The sequence below is a fragment of the Mustela nigripes genome, chromosome 7 (genome assembly GCF_022355385.1).
Source record: "Mustela nigripes isolate SB6536 chromosome 7, MUSNIG.SB6536, whole genome shotgun sequence".
In the NCBI taxonomy this organism is placed as follows: Eukaryota; Metazoa; Chordata; class Mammalia; order Carnivora; family Mustelidae; genus Mustela; species Mustela nigripes.
The window spans coordinates 35,070,330-35,094,841 of NC_081563.1; the positions used below are offsets into that span (position 1 = coordinate 35,070,330).

Here is a 24,512-nt window from a genome sequence, read left to right on the forward strand (position 1 = left end):
GTAGAAAGGATAAATCTGTCAAGTAGAAGGGCAGTATCATGTTCTAGCACTCTGTGGTTTCTAGTGTAGTAAGAGGTAAGAAAACAGGAGCTGGCAGAAGACTACAAAGGGAACAGTCAGCAAAGCTTGGGTGGGGCCGAGGGTGTAAGAGAGAGTATAGAAAAAACAAGTAGTAATGGAAAGAACAGAGCTGTTGTGCTCTGGGAGTACTCTTACAATGAAAGGAGAAACTTCTCCAGATTATTTAGGAAGCTGAGCTTTATTCTAAAACAATTCCTGGCGGGCACCCAGGATATAACAGCAGTTATAGTAATGGGAATACTTAGCGTTCATCGAGCATTGCCAATGGCCCTAAATGCTTCCCATCTGGTAACTCATTTAATCCTCACACTCTAACTCCATGAAGTGGGTGCTTTGTCCCTTCCCCTTTTCCAACGAGGAAGCCGAGGCACAGAAACAGCACACAACTTCCTCTAAGGTCACACAGCTAGTAAAGGCAGAGCCCGGAACAAAGTACCTGTTCTCACAACCTTCCAGCATGGTCTTGGGAATATCAAGATGTAGGGGTTAACATGTTTTGAAAAGCGAAAAGTGTTATACTAATTTTAAGATCAAGGGCGGTATGCCGTTTAGAAATTCTAGAAGACAGAAATTGTTGGTCCGTAGCCCAGTGTTTAGGTCAGGAATTTCGTATCACATACAAAAATTAAAGGCATTTGCTCAGAGGCCAAAATGAATGTAAAGCCATTTGAACTACATGCCTGTTGGCCCCCAGTGGCTTGATGGTTTATATCGTGAACTACATTATGATATAAGCCAGCTGCAGGCTGGGAGATCAGGGAAAATCCGAAGCCAAAAGTTTGTTCAGGTAGCCGACTGAAAACAGTATTGCTCGTCACCTAAACTAAAGCTGTTTGCCATTCGTTTGGGGGAAGTAGAATCTTGGTGAGGAGTGAAATGGGGAAGAGGATTGGCCCCAGTATTGCTTTTCTGGCAGACAAGGAGTGGGGGAGGGACCCACTGCTTTAGTTTTGTCCAGACAGAGGAATTGAGTTCTGCATACCACTGATACCACTGATAAATCATTCAATTTTTTGGCACCCTCTGCAGAACTAACCCCCTCCCCCCAAAAACAAAGAGAGCATTCAGAGCGAGTGGTGGAGAATGAACCGTCTGCAGGGGGTGGAGCTGGCTTTGTCCCAGCACAGGGAACCCTAGGCAGCCAGCTCAGGGGGCTCCATTATAATCCCAGAACAGCCTCATCCTCTGCCGGGTGTTCCAAGCCTTCTGATTCAGTGCCACTGGCCACTCTCCCAACCCACACTGCTCCTCGTAGTTGCCCAGAGGATCACAAGCTGTTGCCACTCTCCTCAAATGCACTCAGCACAGAGAAGATGAGTGAGATGATGGCAACCCCAGCATGCACTGAGCCTTTGTGCCCACAAGAGTTTAATCTGTTACCCAATTCCTCATAAAGCCCAGTGAAGGAGTATTATCATGACTGTTTTATAAACGGAGAAGAAAGTGAAGCCCAGAGAGGTTCAAATGCCCAACCCAGGATTTAAACTTGTCTTCCAACTAAACTCATTCAATACGTATTCAAGTACTTACTGTGTCCAGGGCTAGCACCAGGCCCTGGGGAAACAATGGCAAGCAAACCATGGCTCCATCCTCATGGAGCGGACAGTCTATGGAGGAGTAGTCATCAAATAGTCATCCCAGTGGATGTAAAATTTCAACGGTGGCAAGTTCCACTAAAACCTCCAGTAAGGACACTTGAGTGTATCAGGGAAGGCCTCCTTGAGGAAGTGATGTGAGCTGAAACGTGATGGCAGCCAACTGGATGAAGATGAGGATGAGGAGAGGATGTGCAAAGGCCTTGTGGTGGGAGTAGGCAGGATGAAAGTGAGTCTGAAAGAAGGCCCAAGTGACCAGAGTTTAGGGAGCAAGGGGAGGCAAGGTGCAAGAGGAGGCCAGAGAGGCTGTAGGGCCCAGACCCCACAGGGTCTCCTAGATCACTTTAGAAGCTCCCAGAGCAATGGAACTTTTGAATGGTTTGAGACTTTGGGAAGGAATAGGTTAGATTGGTACTTAGCAACCACTCATTAGGGTCCAATGAGAAGGGAGTCAGAGCTGGTGTAGGGCTGCTGCAGACCAGCAAGAAGGTAATATGGGTGAAAAAGAGACACAGGTTTGAGATTCTTAGGAAGTGAAAGAGCTCAACAATTGATTGCGTGTGGAGAGTGAGACATCCAGGATGGCCCCTGGGTGCTGATTTGGGTTCCTGGGTGGCTGGTAGAATCTTTCACTGAGATGAAAAACACTATAAACCTGCTTTCTTTTCTTTATTCCACATTGCCTTATACTAAAGATTTGACGGTGGTCACCGGGAGAACAAGTTTGTGCAAAAGCAAATTGGCTTAGGGGCACCTGGGTGGCTCAGTGGGTTAAAGCCTCTGCCTTCGGCTCAGATCATGATCCCAGGGTCCTGGGATCAAGCCCTGCATCGGGCTCTCTGCTCAGCAGGGAGCTTGCTTCCTCCTCTCTCTCTGCCTGCCTCTATGCCTATCAAATGAATAAATAACATCTTAAAAAAAAAAAAAAGCAAATTGGCTTAAAAAGTGGCTTTCTATAAAGGGTAGTATTTTTTGTTTGCCAAAATGACTGAGAGGCATTGATGGCATTTAGTGGACAAATGGTGTCCTACAAAGAGCCCCACATGTCAAAAATTATTTCACCCTGAATGCCAATAGCACCCTTCAAGGGAAACACTGCATAAAATGCCTTGTGCATGTCATAAGAAATGATAGGATGTTCTAGGGATATTTGGGGGAATTGCCCTGGCCTTTCCTCCCATAATACAACTCTTGGTTGGGCAGGGGGTGTTTGGGTGGCTCAGTCGATTGAGTGTGTCTCCCTTTCCCTGGGGTCAGGATCTGGGGTTCCTGGGATGAGGCCTGAGTGGGGCTCCATTCAGCGGGGAGTCTGCTTCTCTCTCTACCTCTGTGCTCTCCCTTCCCTCTCTCTCAAGTAAATTTGGGAAAAATACAATTCTTGGGATCAGATGAAGCACAATGGAAAGATGGCAAATTATGTCCCTCTCACTTCTCGCCTTAACCTTTTCTTTTGTGTGGTGGGATATGCGGGGGTGAGGTGTGTGTGTGGGGGGTGGGGGGGGTAGATATCCAGGAAGCTTTTCACAAGAATCTGAATAAAAATGATGGCCTTTTATTTAAAAATGTACATAAATATTTTGCACCCGTCCTTCGCCTGCCTGGAACGTTCATCGTGTTGTTGGCTCCTTCTCACCCCATCCATCCCTCTCTAGCCCCTTAGGGTTTTGCTGCCCTTACAGAACAGGTCGCTGTGAGAAATTAACCTTGTTTCCTAGAAATCCGCCCTCCCTCCCATTAGAAAGTAAATTGCGTGAAAGCAGAGCCCTCTCCCGTCCTGCTCCACGCCGGATCCTTAGGATCCTTAGTTCCTCATCTGACTCTCGAAAGAAGGCGAGGGACCGTGGTCCATGGACCCCTACAGTCCACCCACAGGAACACAGCCGGAAGCCCGCGATTCCATACAGCGCACTCCCACACAGGTGCCAACGCCCCTTTACAAGCCGAGGATGGGGGCGCCTGCGCAGGCGCGCTTCTGGCCCCGCCCACGACAGACGTCACCGTGGCCGTTACGGCGCTAAGGCTTCTCGGCGCGCGATTTAAAACCAGCTCCAGAGAAAGCGAGCAAAATGGGACCTCCCTGCCCAGGTGAGGCTGGGTGGGCCGCGGGAAGGGGTCGGCGTGAAACGGTGCTCTGGGCGGGCAGGGTCGGCTGGGGGCTGAGCGGAGGTACGGATATTCTCGGCTTCGTTGTTGTTGGCCTTGCGCTCCTGGCAAAGGGGGAGGCAGGCGCGGGGAGGAAGAGGCGGGAAGCCGGGAAGGCCGCCAATCAGCAGGCCGCTTGGGTCGGCGTCGGGAGCGCGCGTGGGGCGATCCCCACTCTGGTCCCTTTCCGGTGGGCTCCTACGCGGTGGAGGGTGTCTCTCCCTTGGCAGGTGGCTTCCCTGGGCTGCATGTTAGTTCAGGACCATGAAAAAGTTGTGGTTCCTGCTGAATGCTTAAGACGCATGCGCCTTTTTTTTTTTTTTTAAGATTTTATTTGTTTGACAGATCACAAGTGGGCAGAGAGGCAGGCAGAGAGAGAGAGAGAGAGAGGAGGAAGCTGGCTCCCCGCCGAGCAGAGCGCCCGATGCGGGGCTCCATCCCAGGACCCTGAGATCATGACCCTAGCCGAAGGCAGAGGCTTTAACCCACTGAGCCACCCAGGCGCCCTGCATGCGCTTATTTTTACATTCATTGAACAACTGAGCTCTCCCTTTACGCCAAACCCATTGTCAGGTGCAGAGATACTGTAAAGAACAAAACAGATAAGATCTAGTCTTTTGGAGCTTGTAATCTATTATTTTAAAGATTTTTATTTATTTGAGAGAGAGAAAGAGCTAGTGAGAGAGAGCAGGAGCGAGAAGGAGAGAGAGAAGCAGGCTCCCCACCGAGCAAGGAGCCCGATGTGGGACTCGATCCTAGGACTCTGGGATCATGACTTGAGTCGAAGACAGCTTGTACTCTAGTTGAGGAGACCGTAAACAAAGAATTACAAATGAGGTTGAGTGCTGTGATTGAGAACAGCAGAGTGAGGGGAAGGGCTCCTTCAGGTTGAGGATTCAAGGAAGATCTTAGAGCGCACTGGGGGACGCGTTCTAGGCAGAAGGAATGAGTGCAAAAAGAAAGGCAGGAAGGAAAGAGCCTGGCTTGGGCTAGAACTAGAACATCATTACTAAACAGTGAGTGAGGCCGCTGAGGTAGGCAGGGCCTTGGTCTTGGTAAAAGGCTTGAAAATTTAGAGTTATATTTTGGACATGGTAAATGACTTATGCACGAGACAGGTGAGGGGTCAGTAAACACTTGGAAAAGAGTTTGACACTCAGAGGGTGATACAGCTCAGGGAAGTGGCCCATAAACTCAGAAACACATTCGGACATCATCATATGGATCATAAAACCATGGGAACAGGTGAGAACCCTAAGAAAACCCTGTAGAGAAGACACTCAGGACCAACATTTAGGAGCTAGACAGAAGGGAGAGCTTAAAAACTCTCTCAGAAGAGAGTGGTGTCATAGAAGCTAGGATCGTTTCAAGAAGCACTGGAAGGGGTTGTCATCTGTTTCAGATCCTGCTGAATTTCAAGAGATGAGGCCTGAAAAGTCGCCAGTGGGTTTGGCAACATGGAGGTTGTAAGTGATAGTGTCAAGATAGTTTTCATAAAGTGGTGGGGATGGTAGCCAGACCATAGGGGGCTGAAAAATGAGTGGGAGGGAAGGAGGTAGGTGTAGAGTGTCTGAGCTTAGTAACCATCTAAATGAGAGAAATCAGAGAAAGCATATTCCAAGAATTGAAGCATGCCTCTGATCCTGTCTTGAGTTTCCCTCTCAGACCAGTTCCTCCTTAGGTGCTTCCTGCTTCTGTTTAAGTCTCCTCTCAAGGTCCAACTCCGCCCCCCTCCTCTTGAAGGGCCCTGACCCAGATAGTAACAAGTCCTCTTAATTCAGTCTCTAAAAATGTCTCTCGCCTCCTTCCTTTCCATTTCTTCTTTCTTTTTCTTTTGTTTAACCTCAGCTGAGAAGTATGTTTGCCATACTCTTGAGCTTATGGGAAGCTATCAGTGGAACACGTGAAGTTCTTCTCATTGTATTTTTTTTTATTTCCTTTTATCCCTATACACCACTTCTGTTCCCTTCCCCCATATGAGCAACATGTAGTGTTTTTTGTGTATCACTATTTTTTTTTTTTAAGATTTTGTTGATGAGAGAGACAGAGGATGAGTCGGGGAGGGACATGGTGACGGGGGAGAGTGACAAGCAGACTCCCTGCTGAGCACAGAGTCCAACTTGGACTTAATCCCAGGACGCCCAAGATCACGAGCCAAAGTCAGACACTTAACCATTCAGGTGCCCCTGTATCCCTTTGTTTTTTTAATGTGTCCCTATAAAATATGTCTTATATTGTGGGTTTGGGGGTTTTTTGGTTTTTGTTTTTTTGTTTTTCATATCACCAATTTAGAACCACCTAAGACACATGTTCTTATTTCTATTTGGAGGATGAAGAAGCAAATGCTTGGAGCATTTACTTGCTTAAAATTTCTTTTCTTTTTTTAAAAGATTTTATGTATTTATTTGACAGAGAGACACAGTGAGAGAGTGAACACAAGCAGGGGGAGTGGAAGGGGGAGAAGCAGGCTTCCTGCCATGCAGGGAGCCCAATATGGGGCTCAATTCTAGAACCCCAGGATCATAAGCTGAGCCAAAGGCAGACGCTTAACGACTGAGCCACCCAGGCGCCCCTTGCTTAAAATTCCTCCAGCTAATGGGGTACCTGGCTGGCTTGGTCTATAGAGCATGCAACTCTTGAACTCAGACATGAGTTCAAGCCCCACACTGGGTGTAGAGTTTACTGTTTAAAAAAAAAAAAAAATTCTCCAGCCAGTAAGTGATGGGCCTGGGTTTGTTGGTTTGTTTTTTTAAAGATTTTATTTATTTATTTATTTATTTGACGCAGAAAGACACAGTGAGAGAGGGAACACAAGCAGGGGGAGTGGGAGAGGAAGAAGGAGGCCTCCTGCCAAGCAGGGAGCCCAGTGCAGGTCTCGATCCCAGGACACTGAGATCATGACCTGAGCTGAAGGCAGATGCTTAACTGAGCCAGCAAGGCACCCCTGGACCTGGGATATGAAGCCAGGCCTTTTGATTCTTAAATCTGGAAACCTCTTCCCCTAAGGTCTCTCAGTTCCTTCATCTCTCTCCCAGTGATCTTGTTTCTTGCGCTACCAAAATAGGCAGTAGCCACTCACAACCACAGTCACACCCTAGACCTTGTCATTATCAATAGTTGCACCACTCTGTCATCTCAGTTTTAAGCACCCCACTTCTCAGTACCACTCCTATCTTTCCACTCCTTCTTGTTCCCTGATTCCAATAACTCCAGTAGTTATTTGACCCAGCAGATGTATATTCTTTGCTTTTCCCTGTCCCTCGTGTTTTTCATGTTCTTGTTCCCCTCCTTACTTAGCTTACATTCAATGGTCAATCACTATCATCACTCCTTTTCCTACACGTATAACTCCTTGCCCTCTTTTGGCCTGTTTATACTTTCTTGACAAAAATCACAACCGTGATTACTTCCAACTTGGCCTACTCTGCGTTGGCCCCTGCTCACTCAGTGATCTCAAGGGAACCCTAAAGCTGCCCAGCAGTCATGGTTATTCCCTTGTTCATCCACTCACCTGTGCCTAGGTGACTTCCCTTACCTTCTTTTCTCTCCTGAAACTCCAGCACCTCCTCCCTGGCCCTCACCCTTAGCTATTGAGTTTTTGGTCTTGAGGTGCTTCTTATTTTACTAAGGAAAACAATCCAAAAGGAACATCCACAGGCACCCCATTGTACCTGCTCCCCCTACCTGCCTTTGTGTCTGTGTTGTCTGGCTGCCTTCCTGTTGCTGTGGATGGGCTTTCAGTGATCTCAGGAAAGGCAGCCCCTTTACCTGCCTGAGTGTGTTCAGCAACTTTACCCTTCCACATGATCTCTGCATAATGCCCCCTCCTTGCCAAAGATGAATGGAACCTGTGACTATGGTATCTTACATGGTAAAAGGAGCTTTTCAGGTATGATTAAGTTAAGGACCTTGAGATGGGGAGACTATCTTAGATCATCTGGATGGGCCCAGCACAATCACAGTGGCCCTCATAAGAGGGATGCAGGAAGTTCGTCAGAGAAGGCTATGTGATGACAGAAGCAAGAGGTCGGAAGGGCACGTGGGTGTCTCAGTCCGTTAGGTGTCTGCCTTTGGCTCAGGTCATGACCCAGAGTCCTGGGATCAAGCCCTACATTGGGCTCCCTGCTTGGTGGGAAGTCTGCTTCTCCCTCTGTCCCCGTTCCTGCTCTCTCTTTCTCAAATAAATAAATAAAATAAACAGAAAGAAAGAAACAAACAAACAAGAGGATAGAATGGTAGGAAGGAAGCAGGCAGCCTCTAGAAACTGAAAAAGGCAGGGAAAGAGATTCTTTCCTAAAGCTTCCAAAAAGAACACGGCCCTTGCTGATAACCTCAATTTTAGACTGACTCTAGGACTGCAAGGGAATACATTTGTGTTGGTATAAACCACTATCTTTGTGACAATTTGTTATAGCAGCAATAGGAAGCTAATAAAATCTCTTTGCTTCATTCTTTCTACCAAACTGGGATTTTTCCCATCTTAAAGTTAATTTCTCAACCTCACTTCCCTTTCAACTGCTTCTCTCCCAATTTTGTCCTTCCTTTTCTGTAAGTCCTTGAAAACCTTGTTTCCATCTGCTGTCTCCAATTTCTTGTCTGTTCTTTTTGTTCTGTTCTCGTCTCTGGAATCTATGCCCATTTGATTTTCTCCTGCCTGTGCTAGTCTAGGAAAACTGCTATTGTCAAGGTCGCCAGTAACCTCTAGGTTGTTCAATCCAGTGAATGATTCTGTCTTTCTCTAATTTGACCTCATCACACCCCTCAATTTGGCAAGGAAGCATCAGAAACCCATCACCCGACTAAGAAACTGTATAGAGAAATATTAGAGTTAGAAAAGATCTTGGTGGGAAACAGGCAGTGAACTTCCTCCCTTTGACAGTCCCCAACCCTCACTCTGGATACAGGAAATATTCCGTGGCAGGTTTCCTGAGCAAGGGTTCTCTTTCAACACTGTCAGCCATAATTAGTTGCTTTTCTTCAGAAATCCGTGGGCACCCCCACAGTGCCGCCTCACCTTCAGAACGGGCGTTCTCCACGTCCCTGCCCCGGAAGGCCCCTCTCAATACTCCTGGCACCCCAGTCCTCGAAGACTTTCCTCAGAATGACGACGAGAAGGAGCGGCTGCAGCGGCGGCGCTCGCGAGTGCTGGACCTGCAGTTCAGCTCGGACTCGCCTCGCCTGCTGGCCTCCCCATCCAGCAGGTGCGTGCGCTCTGGGTGCCTCTGTGAGGCGGGGGTTTGGGGTCTGGATTTTGAAAAGTTAGAGTATCGTGGATCCTTAACAGAGTGTTTTGGTTTGGGTTTCCATTTAGGAATACTGACACTTCAGCCACAACCCCTAAGTTTACAAACACGCAGATTACAGAACATTACTCCACCTGTATCAAACTGTCCACTGAAAATGTGAGTATCTGCTGGTTATCAGTGAAGATTTTGCAGCATGGTCACAAGGGAAGTCTAGCCTTCTTGATTCGGTGGAGAATGCGCAACCGACGGTAATTGCGTGCTTCCCTTCTCCAGCCACTCTTCTCAATGCTGATACCGGTCTTACAGGCTCTTACTGTGCTGTGTGGGACTTCGGTGCTCTTTCTGGCAGGTTGCTTGCCTCCTAGGGTGCATCCAGAGAGGCAGCATTGCTTGGGGGTTAATGATGTGAGTTCTGGAACCAGTCTCTGTTGGAATCCAGTCTCTGTCATTCACAAGGTCTACAGCCTTGGCAGGTCACCTGAGTACTCTGCTGCAGGGTCCGCCTCTGTCAAATGACAACGTGAATAGTCCCTGCTGCATTCATTTGTTCTCAGGGTCACTGAGTCCCTTAGTGGGCAGTGCTGATAACAGGGTCTACACACGGTGAAAACTCAGGAAGTGTGCTGTCACTTTCTAGCTCTTGAGAATGAGGAGTTTGTGTGGATTAGGCCGCGTCACCAAGTGTTTATGGGAATTGATACCTGTGGTGAGATGTGGGCCGTTACTGTGTAAGAACGTAGCTTCCTCTGTCAGAGGAGCAGTATTTACATGAGCCTTGGCTGTCAGTGACCCACCTTCCCACCCTTTTCTGTTTGCAGAAAATCACGACCAAGAACGCTTTTGGCTTGCACTTGATTGATTTTATGTCAGAGATTCTTAAACAGAAAGACACCGAACCGACCAACTTTAAAGTAAGAAGGCTGTTCACCTCTTGCATCTGAATTAATGGTGGTTATTTCTGATACTGAGCACAGCACGGTCATTGAATCCCGCAGATACATGAGAACCTTCCTTGTGTGAGACACTTCATTAGCTTCTTTCCTAAACTGATGAATACAGAGACGATATCTTTCTGCTATATAGTGTTTATTCCCTATCAGTCTTTGGGGAATCTTTATCATTTTTTTCTTAAGAGCAAGTCAATATTTTATGAAGCTTGCTGTGTTTTGCCTGTTTGGCAGTTCCTTTTTATGTCTCCACTGAGCAGAGCTCTGTTTGTTGGACTAGGTGGCTGCTGGCACTCTGGATGCCAGCACAAAGATCTACGCAGTGCGTGTGGACGCGGTCCATGCTGATGTCTACAGAGTCCTTGGGGGGCTGGGCAAAGACACACCCTCCCCAGAAGAAGCAGAGAGCCATAATGCAGGTACGTGAGTTGGGATCTGGATTCCAGGGGCTTTCTTAAGGGCATAGGAGGTAGTTATTTGGGTAGTATACTGTGGAATGAAGTCGTAAGAGATAATCTCATTCGGTTGAAGACATGAACGTTTTCAGAAGAGTTTATGAGAAGACCCTTAAACCCTAGAGTTGTTTTTCTTTGGAAGAGAGAAGGACCTTTTAGATCATATTTGGGGAAGACTGAGTAAACTTCAAATGGGGAAGTTCTGATTTGGGGGCGCTTTTGGAATTGACTTGTATTAGAAGCCAAATACTTCAGGTTTCTCCGGAAGCCGCAGATGAGATGTGCTGTTGCTTTGAGAGAATGGCATTTTCTGTTGTGATCGCTCTTTAGAGTTTTGAAAAACGTGACTTAATATAAGCTTGGCTGCATGCCCCAAAGCAATCCTTACCCTACCTAGTCTTACTTCTTCTTTCAGATGGAAGTGCTACTGAAACAGGAACAACCAAAAAGGCTCAAAAGCCCAAAAAGAAGCACTCCTATAAAACCATTGAGCAGAATGTGAACAACCTCAATGTCTCTGAAGCAGATCGGAAGTGCGAGGTGAGGAGCTGGGCGCAGGGTGGTCTCTGACTAATTCAGAGCCTCAGTGGCTAAAACTTGGCAGGGCCACGCCTGCCTTACTGGTATGTGCCTGCTTGGGCCTCAAGGGAGTCAAATATGTAAGTGGCATCTGCATTATCTTCTCTTAGCTTCACATTAAGACTCAAGTGTGTAAGTCCCTGCTTTTCCCACAGTATTTCAGGAAGATTGAGTAGAAGGAGATGGCACATTACTGAGGACTTTGATCAATTAAACCATTCATTTTCTTTCCAGGAACATGCAGAATAGATGGTGATAGCTAACATATTTTTATTCATTTACTGGGCGCCCTGTGCAGCCCTAAGTCTGAGCCATGTGACCTCACTTAATCTTCACAACATCCTTGTTATATTTTCTGAGGAGGTTATCAAAGTACAGCGCTGTTAAGTAACTTGCCCCAAATGATGCTTCTGGTAAGTAAGCTAGGATTTGAAGCTAAGTGGTCTGGCTCCAGAGTCCTTGCTCTAAACAGCCTTATGATCTGGCAAATCCTAAGGAATTTCTCCTTAAAGGAACCCAGAGGCCTCAACTTATCTTTAGCATAGTTAATTTAAAGCAACAGTGTTGGTACAAGCTTTTTAAAAATGTTGCTGTTGGGCACTTGGGTGGCTCATTTGGTTAAGCATCTGCCTTTGGCTTAGGTCACGATCCCAGCATCCTGGGATCGAGTCCCACATCGGGCTCCTGGCTCAGCAGGGAGTCTGCTTCTCCCACTCCCTCTTCCTCTCCCTTTGCTCAGGCTCTCTCTTTGTCTCAAATGAATAAATAGAAAAATCTTTTAAAAAATATTGCTGTTAAAAACAGTATCTTAGGGGCGCCTGGGTGGCTCAGTGGGTTAAGCCACTGCCTTCGGCTCAGGTCATGATCTCAGAGTCCTGGGATCGAGTCCCGCATCGGGCTCTCTGCCCAGCAGAGAGCCTGCTTCCCTCTCTCTCTCTCAGCCTGCCTCTCCATCTACTTGTGATTTCTCTCTGTCAAATAAATAAATAAAATCTTTAAAAAAAAAAAACAAAACAAAAAAAAAAAACAGTATCTTAGTGAAAGTTCTTATACATATTATCTTTGTGCTCTTCTGAGAATGTATCCATAAGAGCATTCGAGTCATGGAATTTCCATTGCCCTCAAAAACAGGTTGTACCAGCCTACTATCCCTCCCAACAGTGGACTAGATTACTCTTCTACCTCCACAACATTTGTAAATGACAGCTAAGGTTGAGACTAGAATTGATCACCAAAGGAATGAGCACATGTGGAAAAAGAACTGACCCCTGGATTGCCCCAATCTTAAGAGTTCAGAGAGCCACAGAGGAAGCATCCAGTGGGTAGGAGGAAAACTGGGAGAGTGTGGCACCCAAATGGGAAACTGTCAGGGAGGAGAGAGTGATTAGCCATGTCAAAGTGGAAGCCTAGGGCCACTGAAGCTTGGAGAATGGATCACCATTCTGAGTTTCTGGAGCAGAAACTCAGACCTCCAGGGAAGGGGCCTGCTTGGCTGGCACTGGTGTCCCTGAGTTTGAAAGAGGGGCTCGTGACCCCAGGACCCAGACCTCTGAGGAGGACATGCTGGTTGGTGCTTGTGTCTGTGAGGGGCATACGATGAGGCTGGTTCTGTGAGTGTGAGAAAAAGTGCAAATTAAACTCAGCTAGTGCTATAGGTAGGGGAGGACTGCTGCATCTGGGCTGAAGCAGCCCTGTTGGATGACAGGAACTGGAAGGCTACAGAAAGAAGCAAGTCCCTTCTATCCTTGCAGTCTCCCTATAGTGCCCCTGACTGGTGGAGGCCACCAGGGAGCTGCTAGCAAAGCCCAGATGTCCCAGAACCAGCATCATAGAGTAGCCAGTAGAAGGTAGGACAGGGACTAAGAGGCAGTCACTTAATAACTGGCAGAGAGGTAAAGTGTCAGCATATCTACCTTCCAAAAGATTTGTGGTTGGGGGGGGGGGGGGGGGGGAGAGGGATGGCTAATATGCAAAATGTTACCCAGTGGGGGATCTACGTAAATGTAACACAGATGTTCTTATTACAGTTCCAACACTTTTGTAAGACTGAAATTTTTCCTAATAATGGGGGCACTCACATGACAAGAGAGGAATGAAGGCAGAATAGACTGGTCTTTTGAAGAGTTTTGAGAGCTGTTAACTGGAACAGAGTAATGGGTGGCAAATGAAGGGGAAAGTAAAGTCTAGAGGGTTTCTTGTTTTTTGCTTTTTTAATGGGGGGATTAACAGCATGTTTACTTGATGGCAGCAGTCTAGTGGACAGAGAGGGGAGTTGCTTGAGTGGAGTCCTTGAGCGTGTGAGACAGGAAGGGAATGGACAGCCCCGCCAGAGCTTGGCTAAGGAGCACCCATGGCTGGTGGGGGATGGGATGTGAGTGTGCCCTTGTGGGATATTTTGGTCGCGCCCCCCCCACCTTGAAATAGGAAGCCAGGACATCAACTGACTGAGCGTGGAAGAGGAAAGGTAAAGGTTTGAAGAGAGGAAAAAAGCAGGAGGGTGAGGGAGCTAATGAACTGGGGAAGTAGTTTGCTTCCCAGACAACACTCAGGGTTGTCGACCTGGGGCTGTGGCAGATGGATTTAAAGTGAGGTCAGTCAGCATGAGTTTGTGAGTTTCTCCAGCTATGGTTAGCTGTGCGGGTGTGAACAGAAAGCCAGCAGAAAGTGTATTGAACATGGGATTGGGTTTTGCTGAGTCAGTGTGACACGGCTAGAGAGGAGCATTTTTGACGAGCACGTGCAAGGGAGGGGTGACAATCACTGCCTTTGGGACTTCAGCCAGGAAAAGAGGGGAGTGAGAGAGAGCAGAAAGCCCTATGAACAGTGGGTTTTAGGGCACAGTGGGTCAAAGACTTGGTGTTTGAGACCAGAAGGTGTTGGCTGGAATGTTAAGGGGTAAGGCCAGGGGCACTTGGAGTTGAGCATACAGAGAGGCTGTAGTCATAGTTCTGAAAGTTCAGAGAACAACCAAGGGATGTCTTGAAGTCCTGGGGTTTTCAGGATGAAGCTCACAACCATTGAAGGTGAGGACATCAAGGAACTGAGAAGCCACAGTGTTGGATGCATATAGGGATATTAAAATCACCAAAAACTTAGGACAGCAGCAAAGTTGGAGAATAGTAATGAGCCAAGAGCTAATATTAAAATCTTCCAAGAAGCAGAGAGAACTGAGGATTGAAAGGTGATCGAAACATAGATGGGCAGAGGCTGATGAGGTCTGACCTTACAATGTTCAAAGTGGAAGGTTTTAGGACTTCGGAAGGAGACTAGTCTGGAAGCAATGAGGAGGAACAAGGAACTCACCTGTCCCACATCTAGGCCAGAGGTTGGAGGGCTGCAGGAGAGGAAGTAGCCACACTGGCCTATGGGGAAGCAATGCCCTTGGGCAGGCTGGGTTCCATTAAAGCAGTGCTTGTCATTTCCTTCCCACTTCAGGACCCTTTTTAGATCTTTTCTTCCTACCCTCTGCCCTTGAAATGAATGATTATTGAGTAAGATTTTATCAGGTAGGGTTGAGGCTTAGAGATTCACAAGTTATTGTAATTTTTTTCCCTAAGATTTTATTTATTTTATTTATTTTGACAGAGACACAGCGGGAGAGGGAACCCAAAAGGGGAGTGGGAAAGGGAGAAGCAGGGAACCCGATGCAGGGCTTGATCCCAGGACCCTGGGACCCTGGGATTATGACCCAAACTGAAGGCAGATGCTTAAGGATTGAGCCACCCAGGTACCCTGGTTATGGTAATTTCTAAGATTTTTTTTTTTTACCCTTCCCCAAGAACCAGTTTTCATGCCCTTGAGAATGATATCGTCCCCAATTTAAAATGAATGAGTTAGGGGTCCCCGGGTGGCTTTGTCAGTTAAGTTTCTGCCTTTAGCTCAGGTCGATTCCAGGGTCCCGGGATCGAGTCCTGCATTGGACTTCTTGCTTAGCTGGGACCCTGCTTCTCCCTCTGCCTGCTGCTCCCCCTGCTCACGTTCATGCTCTCTTTCACTCTGACAAATAATTTCAAAACAAACGACAACAACAAAAAAAGAGAGAGCTTCAGGAAAGAAGTGGGGAATGTAGGGACTATCTAGAGTATCCTGGGGGGAATATCCATTGTTAGCAGAGGGGGGTGGGGGCCAAAGAGGCAATGTCAGGTCTTTCTAGGTTTTAGAGCCTGAAAAATGTAGAATCCTGGGTAGACCTGGGTCTTTAATGTGTGACTAATAAATAAACTAAAGGAAGGACAATGGTGAGATTAGTCATGGTGGCCTCATGGCAGATGAGGTAGAGACGAGCACACGGGGGCTAGGTGTGAGGAGCCTTGTTGGGTTCACTCTGAGTAATGGGGCTATTCTACTCTGGGCTTGCCTAGCAGTTCCAGCCTACACTTTTTTTTTTTTTTTTTTAAGGTTTTATTTATTTGACAGAGAGCACAAGCAGGCTGAGTAGCAGGCAGAGGGAGAGGGCGAAGCCGGCTCCCTGCTGAGCAAGGAGCCCACCACAGGGCTCTATCCTAGGATCCTGAGATCATGACCTGAGCCGAGGGCAATCACTTAACCAACTGAGCCACCCAGGTGCCTCTCCAGCCTATCCTATTGTGAGGACTTTGTGTGGATGGACTGGAGGGGCCTGAGGACAGTGGAGACACTGAGGCTGAGGCTGAAGAGGGAGCAGGGAAAAAAAGGGTGGCTGGCTTTCTGCGGGGGGTGGTATTTCTTCATATGTCAGCGTTGACATTGGGTAGTACCAGATTTGGGGGCAGCAGATGGAAAGTTCACATCCTCATTCTGCTATCTTAGCTGCGTGGCCCTGGGAAAAGGCTCTGAATTTTACTTTGTTAAACTGTCGCAACAGGTTAACACCAGTCCCATCCATGTACAGGTTTTGTGGTAGTGAATCTGTCCCTGGCAAAGTACTTTATCCATGGTAATATGTTGTATATATCCAAAGGGGAGCCATATAATTCTCTGCCACCTTCCCTTCTCCACCCCAACTCTCCATGTTTTTCCCCCTTCTTAGATAGTCTGAGTATTATTTCACTGTCATTCTTGTCTCTGCTTCTGGATCTGTAGTGAAATGTCTGTTCAACAACACGGTTAGAAATTCTGGGGGCGCCTGGGTGGCTCAGTGGGTTAAAGCCTCTGCCTTCAGCTCAAGTCATGATCCCAGGATCCTGGGATCGAGCCCCACATCAGGCTCTCTGCATGGCAGGGAGCCTGCTTCTCCGTCTCTCTATGCCTGCCTCTCTGCCTACTTGTGATCTCTGTCTGTCAAATAAATAAATAAAATCTTAAATAAATAAATAAATAAATAAAAAGAAATTCTGTTCCCAGTCATTTTTTTCCAACCAGGTAGACCCAGTTCTGGGGAGTCTGAGGATGCTTATACCAACCAGCCTTTCCCATTGTTCTAAAGAGAAAACAAGAGAGCAAGCAGCACTGTTCCCTCTCAGCCTGTGGTGGTCAGCCACAGTTATGCCAAATGAAACCACTAGTCTTAAAGAAACACTGAGTACCCCAGTCATAAAAAGCTTTTTTTGTTCTGTCCTCTGCTATAAACTTATAATAGCCAGAGCCCAATTCGGAGGATAACAAGAGCGAGTGATTGTCAGAAACCTAGAATTTGACGTTTCAACTTTTTCCTGAACCTGCATTCTCTTGGAGATGGCATGGAGATGAGAAAGCAAACGTTCTGTGGATGTGTCTAGACCAGTTGAGAACTCTTATTTGTATGTGAGCTGATCTGTTTTGGACACAGCTCTCTGTGTGCAAAATGTTTGCTATCACAGGAGATTCCAACCTGATTATGTTCCAGTTTTTTATACCATGAGAGCACAAATGGATACAATGCAAGGAAGTTCAAGGCACATACTATAGGAAATCAGAGTGGGTGGAGGTCAGAGTTTATGGAAGAGGTGAAATTTGAACTGGGCCTTAAAGGAAAGGTAGGTATTTGTCAGATGGACCTTGCCAGGAAGGTGATTCTAGGCAGAGGCACAAGCAAAAGCCATGGAACAGGAAAATTCTGGTTCTTTAAGGAGCTGGACAGTATACAAGTTTGGCTAGAACCCAGGATTTACTCACAAAGCTGAAACAGCCCTAGACTTTACCATGCAGTTTGTTGTGCACATTCTCTCTCTCTGACAAATAAAGTCTTTGAACAAACAAATAAAATAAAATGAATGCGTTAGAGCTGGTAGGTGGAGAGAACCTTCAAGAAAGAAGTGGGAAGTATAACGTCTCCTTTTACTGTTTCTCTTCCTTGCTGTGGACCCTTGTTTCAAAAGATTCACCTAGCTGGGGAGCCTGGCTGGCTCTGTCTGTAGAGCACGTAGCACTTGACCTTGGGGTCATGAGTTTGAACCCCATGCTGGGTTTAGAGATTACTATTTAAAAAAAGGGGGGGGGCTAAAAGTTTCATCTACTAAACTATGCAGTCACCAATAATTCATTTTCCCATCAAAGAACTAAAAAAAAGTGTCAATCAGATCCATTTTATATGAAAGAACCATTGTTTTCACTAGGCAAAAAGTGAGGAAAATTGTCTTAGTGTTTTCAGCTTTATTTTGGTGTTTACAGTTTCTATGTTGACTCTTTGAAATGCTGAGTTTTTCACTAACTACCCACATAGGAACTCTCAAGGTGTGGGTCTCCAGGTGGGAAGCCAGTGCTCTAGTTGACATTTGAGGAATGGGAGTAACAACACTAGAAGTTTTAGGATAGGAAATGGGGAGCAACGAGAGACAAGCGTTAACTCAGGTGTGGGTTGTATTGGTGGCAACGGGTGAAAAAGGAAGGGGTAGATGGTAGAGATGTGCTGGGAGGAAGCCCTGCCAGGGTGTGTAACTGACAGCCTGAAGGGTAAGGAGACAGGGAGAACTTGAGTTGATGTATGTCATACTCTGGGGGCTGGAAGGATGCTGAGATGGGCTTACTGGAAAGGTCAGAGGAGAATCTCAGTTCTGTCAAGGTCAGGTTCAGAACCAAGGCTCAGCCAGAGATCCACATCTGTCTTCCTCCCTGAGGCCCTTCTCTCCACAGTAGCTATGTCCTGGGACATACAGGAGACTTGTGAACCTAATACTCCACGTGTTTCCTGTCATAGGGCCACCAGTAGAGTCAAGTGGCTTCTGCACTCTTGCTACACATGCCTGGGTCTTGCTCTGTCCTCGTTCTCCTGCACTGTGCCCCAGTCTGCCTTTGGGATTGCTGTCCCCTGGCTGTGCCACTCCTGCTCCTTACTCCAGCCTGGGAGCTCTCTTAGGGCCTCTCCCATCTTTTACCCATCCATCTAGCCCTGCTGACTGCCTGTCTTTACCCTGAATCTCTTGGTTGTGTTCTCCAGATCTGTGAAAATATTTCTGCCTAGAGTAAATAATGGGATCTTGTGAACAGATCCATCACAGGCTTTTTAAGTCCATGAAATTTGTGGTGATAGCATTGTACTAGGTTAGCTAGTTCAAAACAGTGACTTGTGGAAGGAGGCCAGCAGAAGCGTACTGTCCGTGTGGATTATAAACAGTGACACAGTAGAAGCTTATTGCCACTTCCTGTGTACTTGAACACTGTACCTTTATTCAGCTGACCACACATAGGCTTTCCTTTTCAATTAGTGTCTGCTAGGATGGGATTTTATTGATCTATTAGAAAGCCCTCTCCCAGGGACGCCTGGGTGGCTCGGTTGGTTAAGAAAGCCCTCTCCCGATTTTGATCACGTGCCGAGATACCCTGGAATGAACAGAGTCCAGGGAAGGAGATTTTGTCTGCTTTGTCTGCATCCCATAACTTGCCTGTTCTGTTTTTCACTCAGATCGACCCCATGTTTCAGAAGACGGCGGCCTCGTTCGATGAGTGCAGCACAGCTGGGGTGTTTCTGTCTACCCTCCACTGCCATGACTACAGAAGTGAGCTGCTGTTCCCTTCCGATGTGCAGACTCTGTCCACCGAGGAACCCCTGGAGCTGCCGGATTTAGGTTGGGTGGAAGCGACAGATTTAAAAGGTGGGTACACATGATGCGTTTCACCAGGGCATTTCGGTCATCAGAAAAGTTTCTGTACAGCTATGGGTTTCATGACACTCCATCATGATGTTGCTTGTTTAAATTACCCAGAAGCTTCCTCTGGAATGCCCTGTTGGGCATCCTTTTGGGGAAAATGGACTTCTTTACCCTCTGTAGCACAGAGGCTAACAGTAGTAGCTAACTCTCGCCATTGCTCTTGGCCCATATGTGCCATATCCCGCATGGGCCCCTTAACAGCCAAGGCTCTCAGTCACTTCTCAGGGTCCTGGGGTTAGCCAGGAATGTCAGAGTTTGGACTTGGAAAAGGGGCTGTAATAGGCTTTTGTTGAGCCAATGGGGCCTTGTTCTTATTTGTTACCAATCCAGGGTGTCCTGAGGAGAAGAGGGTATTGTAGTTATTTTCACACTCCACCTTGGTAGTCTGAGAATAGACCTGTCCTTTTTTTTTTTAAGATTTTATTAGAGAGTGAGAAAGCTAGCACAAGCAGGGGGAGAGGCAGGCAGAGGGAGAAGCAGACTTCCTGCTGAGCGGGGAGCTCGATGCAGGACTCGATCCTGGAACCCCGGGATCATGACTGGAGCCGAGGGCAGATGCTTAACCGACTGAGCCATCCAGGCATCCCTGGCCCTGTCCTTTTGTCATCCCGTTTTACTGGCCTGGCAGGGGTTTTATCCTGCCTCCCATCCTACCCTCCACACTCTGGGGGGATCGTCTGGGTGCACGGTTAGGCAGGAATACAGTAGCTACACTTGTGGGTTGCATGAATTGCTCCTTTCCCTCCAGGACTTCACAGATGTTACAGGGGCTGCTTTCCTCCTTTCTATTCTTGACTAAAGTTTTCTAAGTATAAATATTTGTGCTAATAGTGTATTTTTCAAGTTTCTGCTGTCAACTAGGACTTTAATTCTGTAAGGTACCTCGCTTAGTTTAGGACTAAAATAAGTAACATTGTGTGATTGATAGTGCCGTTAGTACACTTTGAGGATTTTTGATTTCCCAACTCCAACATTGGGCGTGACGTTCATTTCAGAGTTAAATGTGTATGTTAAATATTAGGGCAGAAGCCCTAATATTTTAGTAATTTTTGGAGTGCCAGTGTGGTGCCTCCCTCCAAGATAGGTATGTTGTCTGAGCACTACCCTCTCCCTGGACAGAAGTCTGTGACCTGGAGCTTGGCCACCAGCCAGCCTCTGCCACAGAACAGAGGTTGAAAAAGCCCCATATCTCCATCATGCTACCCTGGTCACTCTGAGGTGGGGGGCGCGTGCTCCATCCATACTCTTTGCCTGCTCCTGCCCTCTCCAGCGCCCATGCAGCAGTGTGCAGAGGACGGCCAGATCTGCCCTTCCCTGGCCGGGTTCCAGTTCACGAAATGGGACAGTGAGACACATAATGAGGTGAGTTCAACTTTTAGACTTCTGAGGGCTCTGGGCATTTGTCCAACTGCTTGTGGTTTCAGTGAGATGGCCCAAGATGAGTTCTGCCCAGTGAGAACCCGAAACCGTGGCATCATTTTTATTTAGCTAGGAGTACAGAAAATATTTCCCTTGGCACTTCTGTAGGGACTAAAACCTGGGGGGTAGAAATGAGAGTGAGGCAGCCCTGTCATTCCTGGGTGCACTTTTTTTTTTTTTTTTTTTTTAAATCGGCTATCCCCTTGAACATGGCTAATTCCAGGCCTTTGGTCTCAGGCTGCTGTCAGGCTCAAGGAATTTCCTGCTCTTCAGGGTTGAGTCCCTTGGCACAGAGTTTCCTGAGAAACTGTCATGTGTAAAGCTTTTCTCTGTATATTTTTAGCTTGTCCCCCTTTAGCCTACTTACTATCACTTCCAGAATAAATGGTCTCCATGGAAAACTGTTTTCTCTAAACATGTAGTTAATGGATGCCAATTCCTGTTTCATGTTTTACGAAATGTGCCTAACGACAACACGGCCTCATCCTGTGCCGCACAGTATAAACTTCCTCAGCACCTTACTCTCGTGAGAACCTTGACTCAGGGGAGGGCGAGCCAGGAGGGGAGGCTGGAACCTGGAACTCAGGGCTAAGAAGGAGTCCAGGCAGGCTGTTACTCCAGGCTGCATGGATGGCGAGAACTAGAGAATCCTCTCCTTGTCCTCCCCAGTCTGTCTCTGCTCTGGTAGACAAGTTCAAGAAAAACGAGCAGGTGTTTGACATCAATGCCGAGGTAGAGGAGAGTGACTGCGAGGACTTCCCTGACGGGCCCATGGACGACGACTTTGATGCAAACGATGAACCTGAGCACAGTGCCGCCGGCGATCGCACCGAGTTCAGGAGCTGGAAGGAGCCCTGCCGCACTCCGAGCTGCCCGTAAGGCTCTCAGAAGGCCTGGAAGAGGTTCCCAGAGGAGGTTTCCATTGGTTCTTAGCAGATTTCCTGCTAGCACCATCTCATTTCATCTCTGAGATCGGCTAGCCTAGCCTGCTGGCTCCATTGTCCACACAGGCTGAGCCATTCTGACCCATAGTGGCATCACACCTGCCTGGGAATGTCAGCTCAGCCACCTGTTGGTGACATTGCAGGAGTTTGGAAGGATAAAGTTAAAACGTGTAAAGTGCTGGAGAGGAGAACTTGGGATATAGGCACTGCTACGGTGGTGGCTGTCGTTTCCACGTGTGTTTTGGTAGCACGGAATGTGCTTTCTCCACACCATGTGCAGTCTTGCTTTTGGCTACATCACTCCAGATTGGTTATAGACAGAAACAGCCTTACATGCTGATTGTATAAACAAAGTGGCCCCTGCCTGGAGGGTCAGGCAAAGAGGAGGGGCTGGGCAGTGTTGGGTTAACCAGATAGGCAGACAGGACAAGCGAAGTAGGGGAAACTAAATAAGCAGATAAAACCGAACATGTTGTGCAGGAGGAGAGGTGGTAGAATGGGTCTGTAGCAATTTTTTTTTCTTTTTTATTAAAGATTTTATTTATTTATTTGACAGAGATCACAAGTAGGCAGAGAGGCAGGCAGAGAGAGGAAGGGAAGCAGGCTCCCTGCCGAGCAGAGCGCCCAATGCAGGACTCGATCCCAGGACCCCGAGATCATGACCTGAGCTGAAGGCAGAGGCTTAACCCACTGAGCCACCCAGGTGCCCTTGTCTGTAGAAATTTAATTTTTTTATTAACTCTAGTAGGCCTAGAAGAAAATCAGAACTTTGTTGACCTTTATTTATATGTACTTAGGAAATTAGTAAGTTTTACTTTTGAATATTATTTGGAAGCGGATTCCATAATCCTGTGGCACTGAGGGCCGCTAAAGGTCGTGACTGGGCTTGGGTTTCAGAGACTCCGTAAGACTGTGATGAACAGTCCCTCTGACAACTCCTGTGCCTATAACAATTTTGTGTTCCTGGGACAGGACAGCCAAGCTGGTTTAGTGGGGGGCAAAACCTTAGAAGTTGTCTAGGATAATTTGTCTACTCATGTGGGAAATGATTAGATTGATGATGTCTCTTCACATCTGTGTAGAAGTTGACGGGCTAAACATTTGATACCTTAAGGCAAAACTACCCAGCGAGGCCCTTTGGCACCCTCTTTTCTTCTCCTGATTCATACTATTAGTATACCTGCAGTTTTGTCCCTGTGCCCCTCCTATCTTCTACAGACTGAGAAATGGTATGTGGGTAGGTGGGATGAGCTCTTTCAGTTCAGATTCAAATGTCAATGAACAACCATCACTTTCCTGACATCTAAGGAACTGACGGTAGCAAAGGGCTTTAGTCACTTCCATTTTATTACCTTGAAGAAATGCCTGCACTTCTCTCCCCAGTTTCAAACAAAACAAAGTCTTAGGATCCATCCTACTGAGCGCTTTAGGGGCAGGGCATTTGGGTTGTAGCCCAAAGTTATATCTGTCTTGAAATCCTTATCCTTGGCATGGCACTGGCCTCGCCCAAGAGCTCAGTATTGAAACTGCACGGACTTGACTGCCATGCATAGCTGTGAGGTATGGGGTAGAGGCAAGTGGCCTCATCTATTGGGGTCTTTGTTTTCTCATGCACAAAATGAAGGGTTTGGCTTAGATGATATTAGTAATGTCTGAGCTCATTGAGTGCTCTATTAATCTGGCTTCAGGCCAGCTACTGTGCCAGGGGCCTTACCTATGTTATCTCACATAATTTACAGAAAACAGAAAATGTAATTACTTAAGCCTTGCAACAATCTTATGAGGTCCTGTTGTCCCCATTTTACAGATGAGGAAACAGGCTCAGAGAAGTTAAGTAATGGGATAGAGCTGGGTATCACTTAGTGCCTTTGACCAATTCTGACTGCCTGTAATGAACTTTGGACAATAGGCTCCACCCCAGAGCATTTAAACTGAGAGTCCCAGAGGCCAGGCTTTGCATCACATTTCCAAAACTCCATGGGTAATTGTACTATGCACCCAGGATTGTGAACACTGTACTGGACTAAAAGGTAGTGTGTGTGTGTGTGTGTGTGTGTGTGTGTGTGTGTGTGTAAGATTTTATTATTTGAGAGACTGTAAGCAGAGGGAGAGGGATAAGCAGGCTCCTGCTGAGCAAGGATCCCAACATGGAGCTCAATGTTAGGATCCCGAGATCATGACCTAAGTCAAAGGCAGATGCTTAACCGATTGAGCCACCCACGCGCCCCTGGACTGAAAGGTCTTTATGGGCTTCTCTAGGTTGAGATGGGATGGGGCCATGCTGAATTATAAATACCAGTGTTTTGTAGGGTGCCCCTTGTTGTTGGTCCCTGGATGGCACTATTCAGACTGCTGTACACTTCATGCATTGACAAGGGCAGGCCTAACATAGTGGCGTATGTCCAACAGCAGCTTGGATGCACTCCCTCTTGCAGCAGCAACAACCTGTGTGTCTACTCTAGCCAGTCTCTGTGAAACAGGTGCTTGCTGTGGTTAAAGACCTAGACTGTGGGCTAGGCCCATACCACCACCTGTTTCATGCTTGCAGGAATGAGGCATTCTACTACTTGCATGGTGAGATGCCAGGAGCCAGCTGGGAGGTGACCTACAGATAGATTCTAGTGCTATGTACTGAACCAGTACTAACCTGGAGGGGCCCTGTGGGAGGAGGGCAGGTAGAAGAAGTAATTCCTCCAGAGGGCATTAGAGGAGTTTGCTGGAGGGGATGTTTGATGGAGAATTGAGGACACTGGGAAGTAGGTTAGTTATTGAGTCGGGGAGTTGGGATGAAAAAGGCACCTGCCACGTAGCCTTGTAGCCTTGTATATTGCGAGAGAAAATGGCTGGAGTTCAAGCCTCAAGGGCTTTAGCCCTGCCCTGGCCCACAGATTCTCAGGGGATGGGATCCAAGCTCTTTATAGCTTTGCCTATAAGTTCCCAATAAATTCCCAGCCTGAATGCCAGAACAGAAGAGTTCCTTTATAACATAAAGGCATTTTACATACTAGAAATGTGAATTTTTTTCATATATTCTAATTTTTAAAATTAAGTTTTAGGGG

At 47.1% G+C, this 24,512-nt stretch overlaps 1 protein-coding gene across 1 annotated transcript in view; it reads left to right on the forward strand.

The window, feature by feature from the left end:
- The first annotated feature begins 3,671 nt into the window (after positions 1 to 3,671).
- The window catches only part of NCAPH (non-SMC condensin I complex subunit H), a 35,584-nt gene continuing 14,743 nt past the window's right edge, over positions 3,672 to 24,512 (forward strand). Inside the window, exons 1-9 of the mRNA XM_059407635.1 lie at positions 3,672 to 3,761; positions 8,800 to 9,019; positions 9,130 to 9,220; positions 9,883 to 9,975; positions 10,292 to 10,430; positions 10,882 to 11,006; positions 18,844 to 19,033; positions 20,361 to 20,452; positions 21,179 to 21,384. Coding sequence (XP_059263618.1) covers positions 3,743 to 3,761; positions 8,800 to 9,019; positions 9,130 to 9,220; positions 9,883 to 9,975; positions 10,292 to 10,430; positions 10,882 to 11,006; positions 18,844 to 19,033; positions 20,361 to 20,452; positions 21,179 to 21,384 — 1,175 coding nt within the window. The 5' untranslated portion in view covers positions 3,672 to 3,742. The remainder of the gene's footprint in view (positions 3,762 to 8,799; positions 9,020 to 9,129; positions 9,221 to 9,882; positions 9,976 to 10,291; positions 10,431 to 10,881; positions 11,007 to 18,843; positions 19,034 to 20,360; positions 20,453 to 21,178; positions 21,385 to 24,512) is intronic.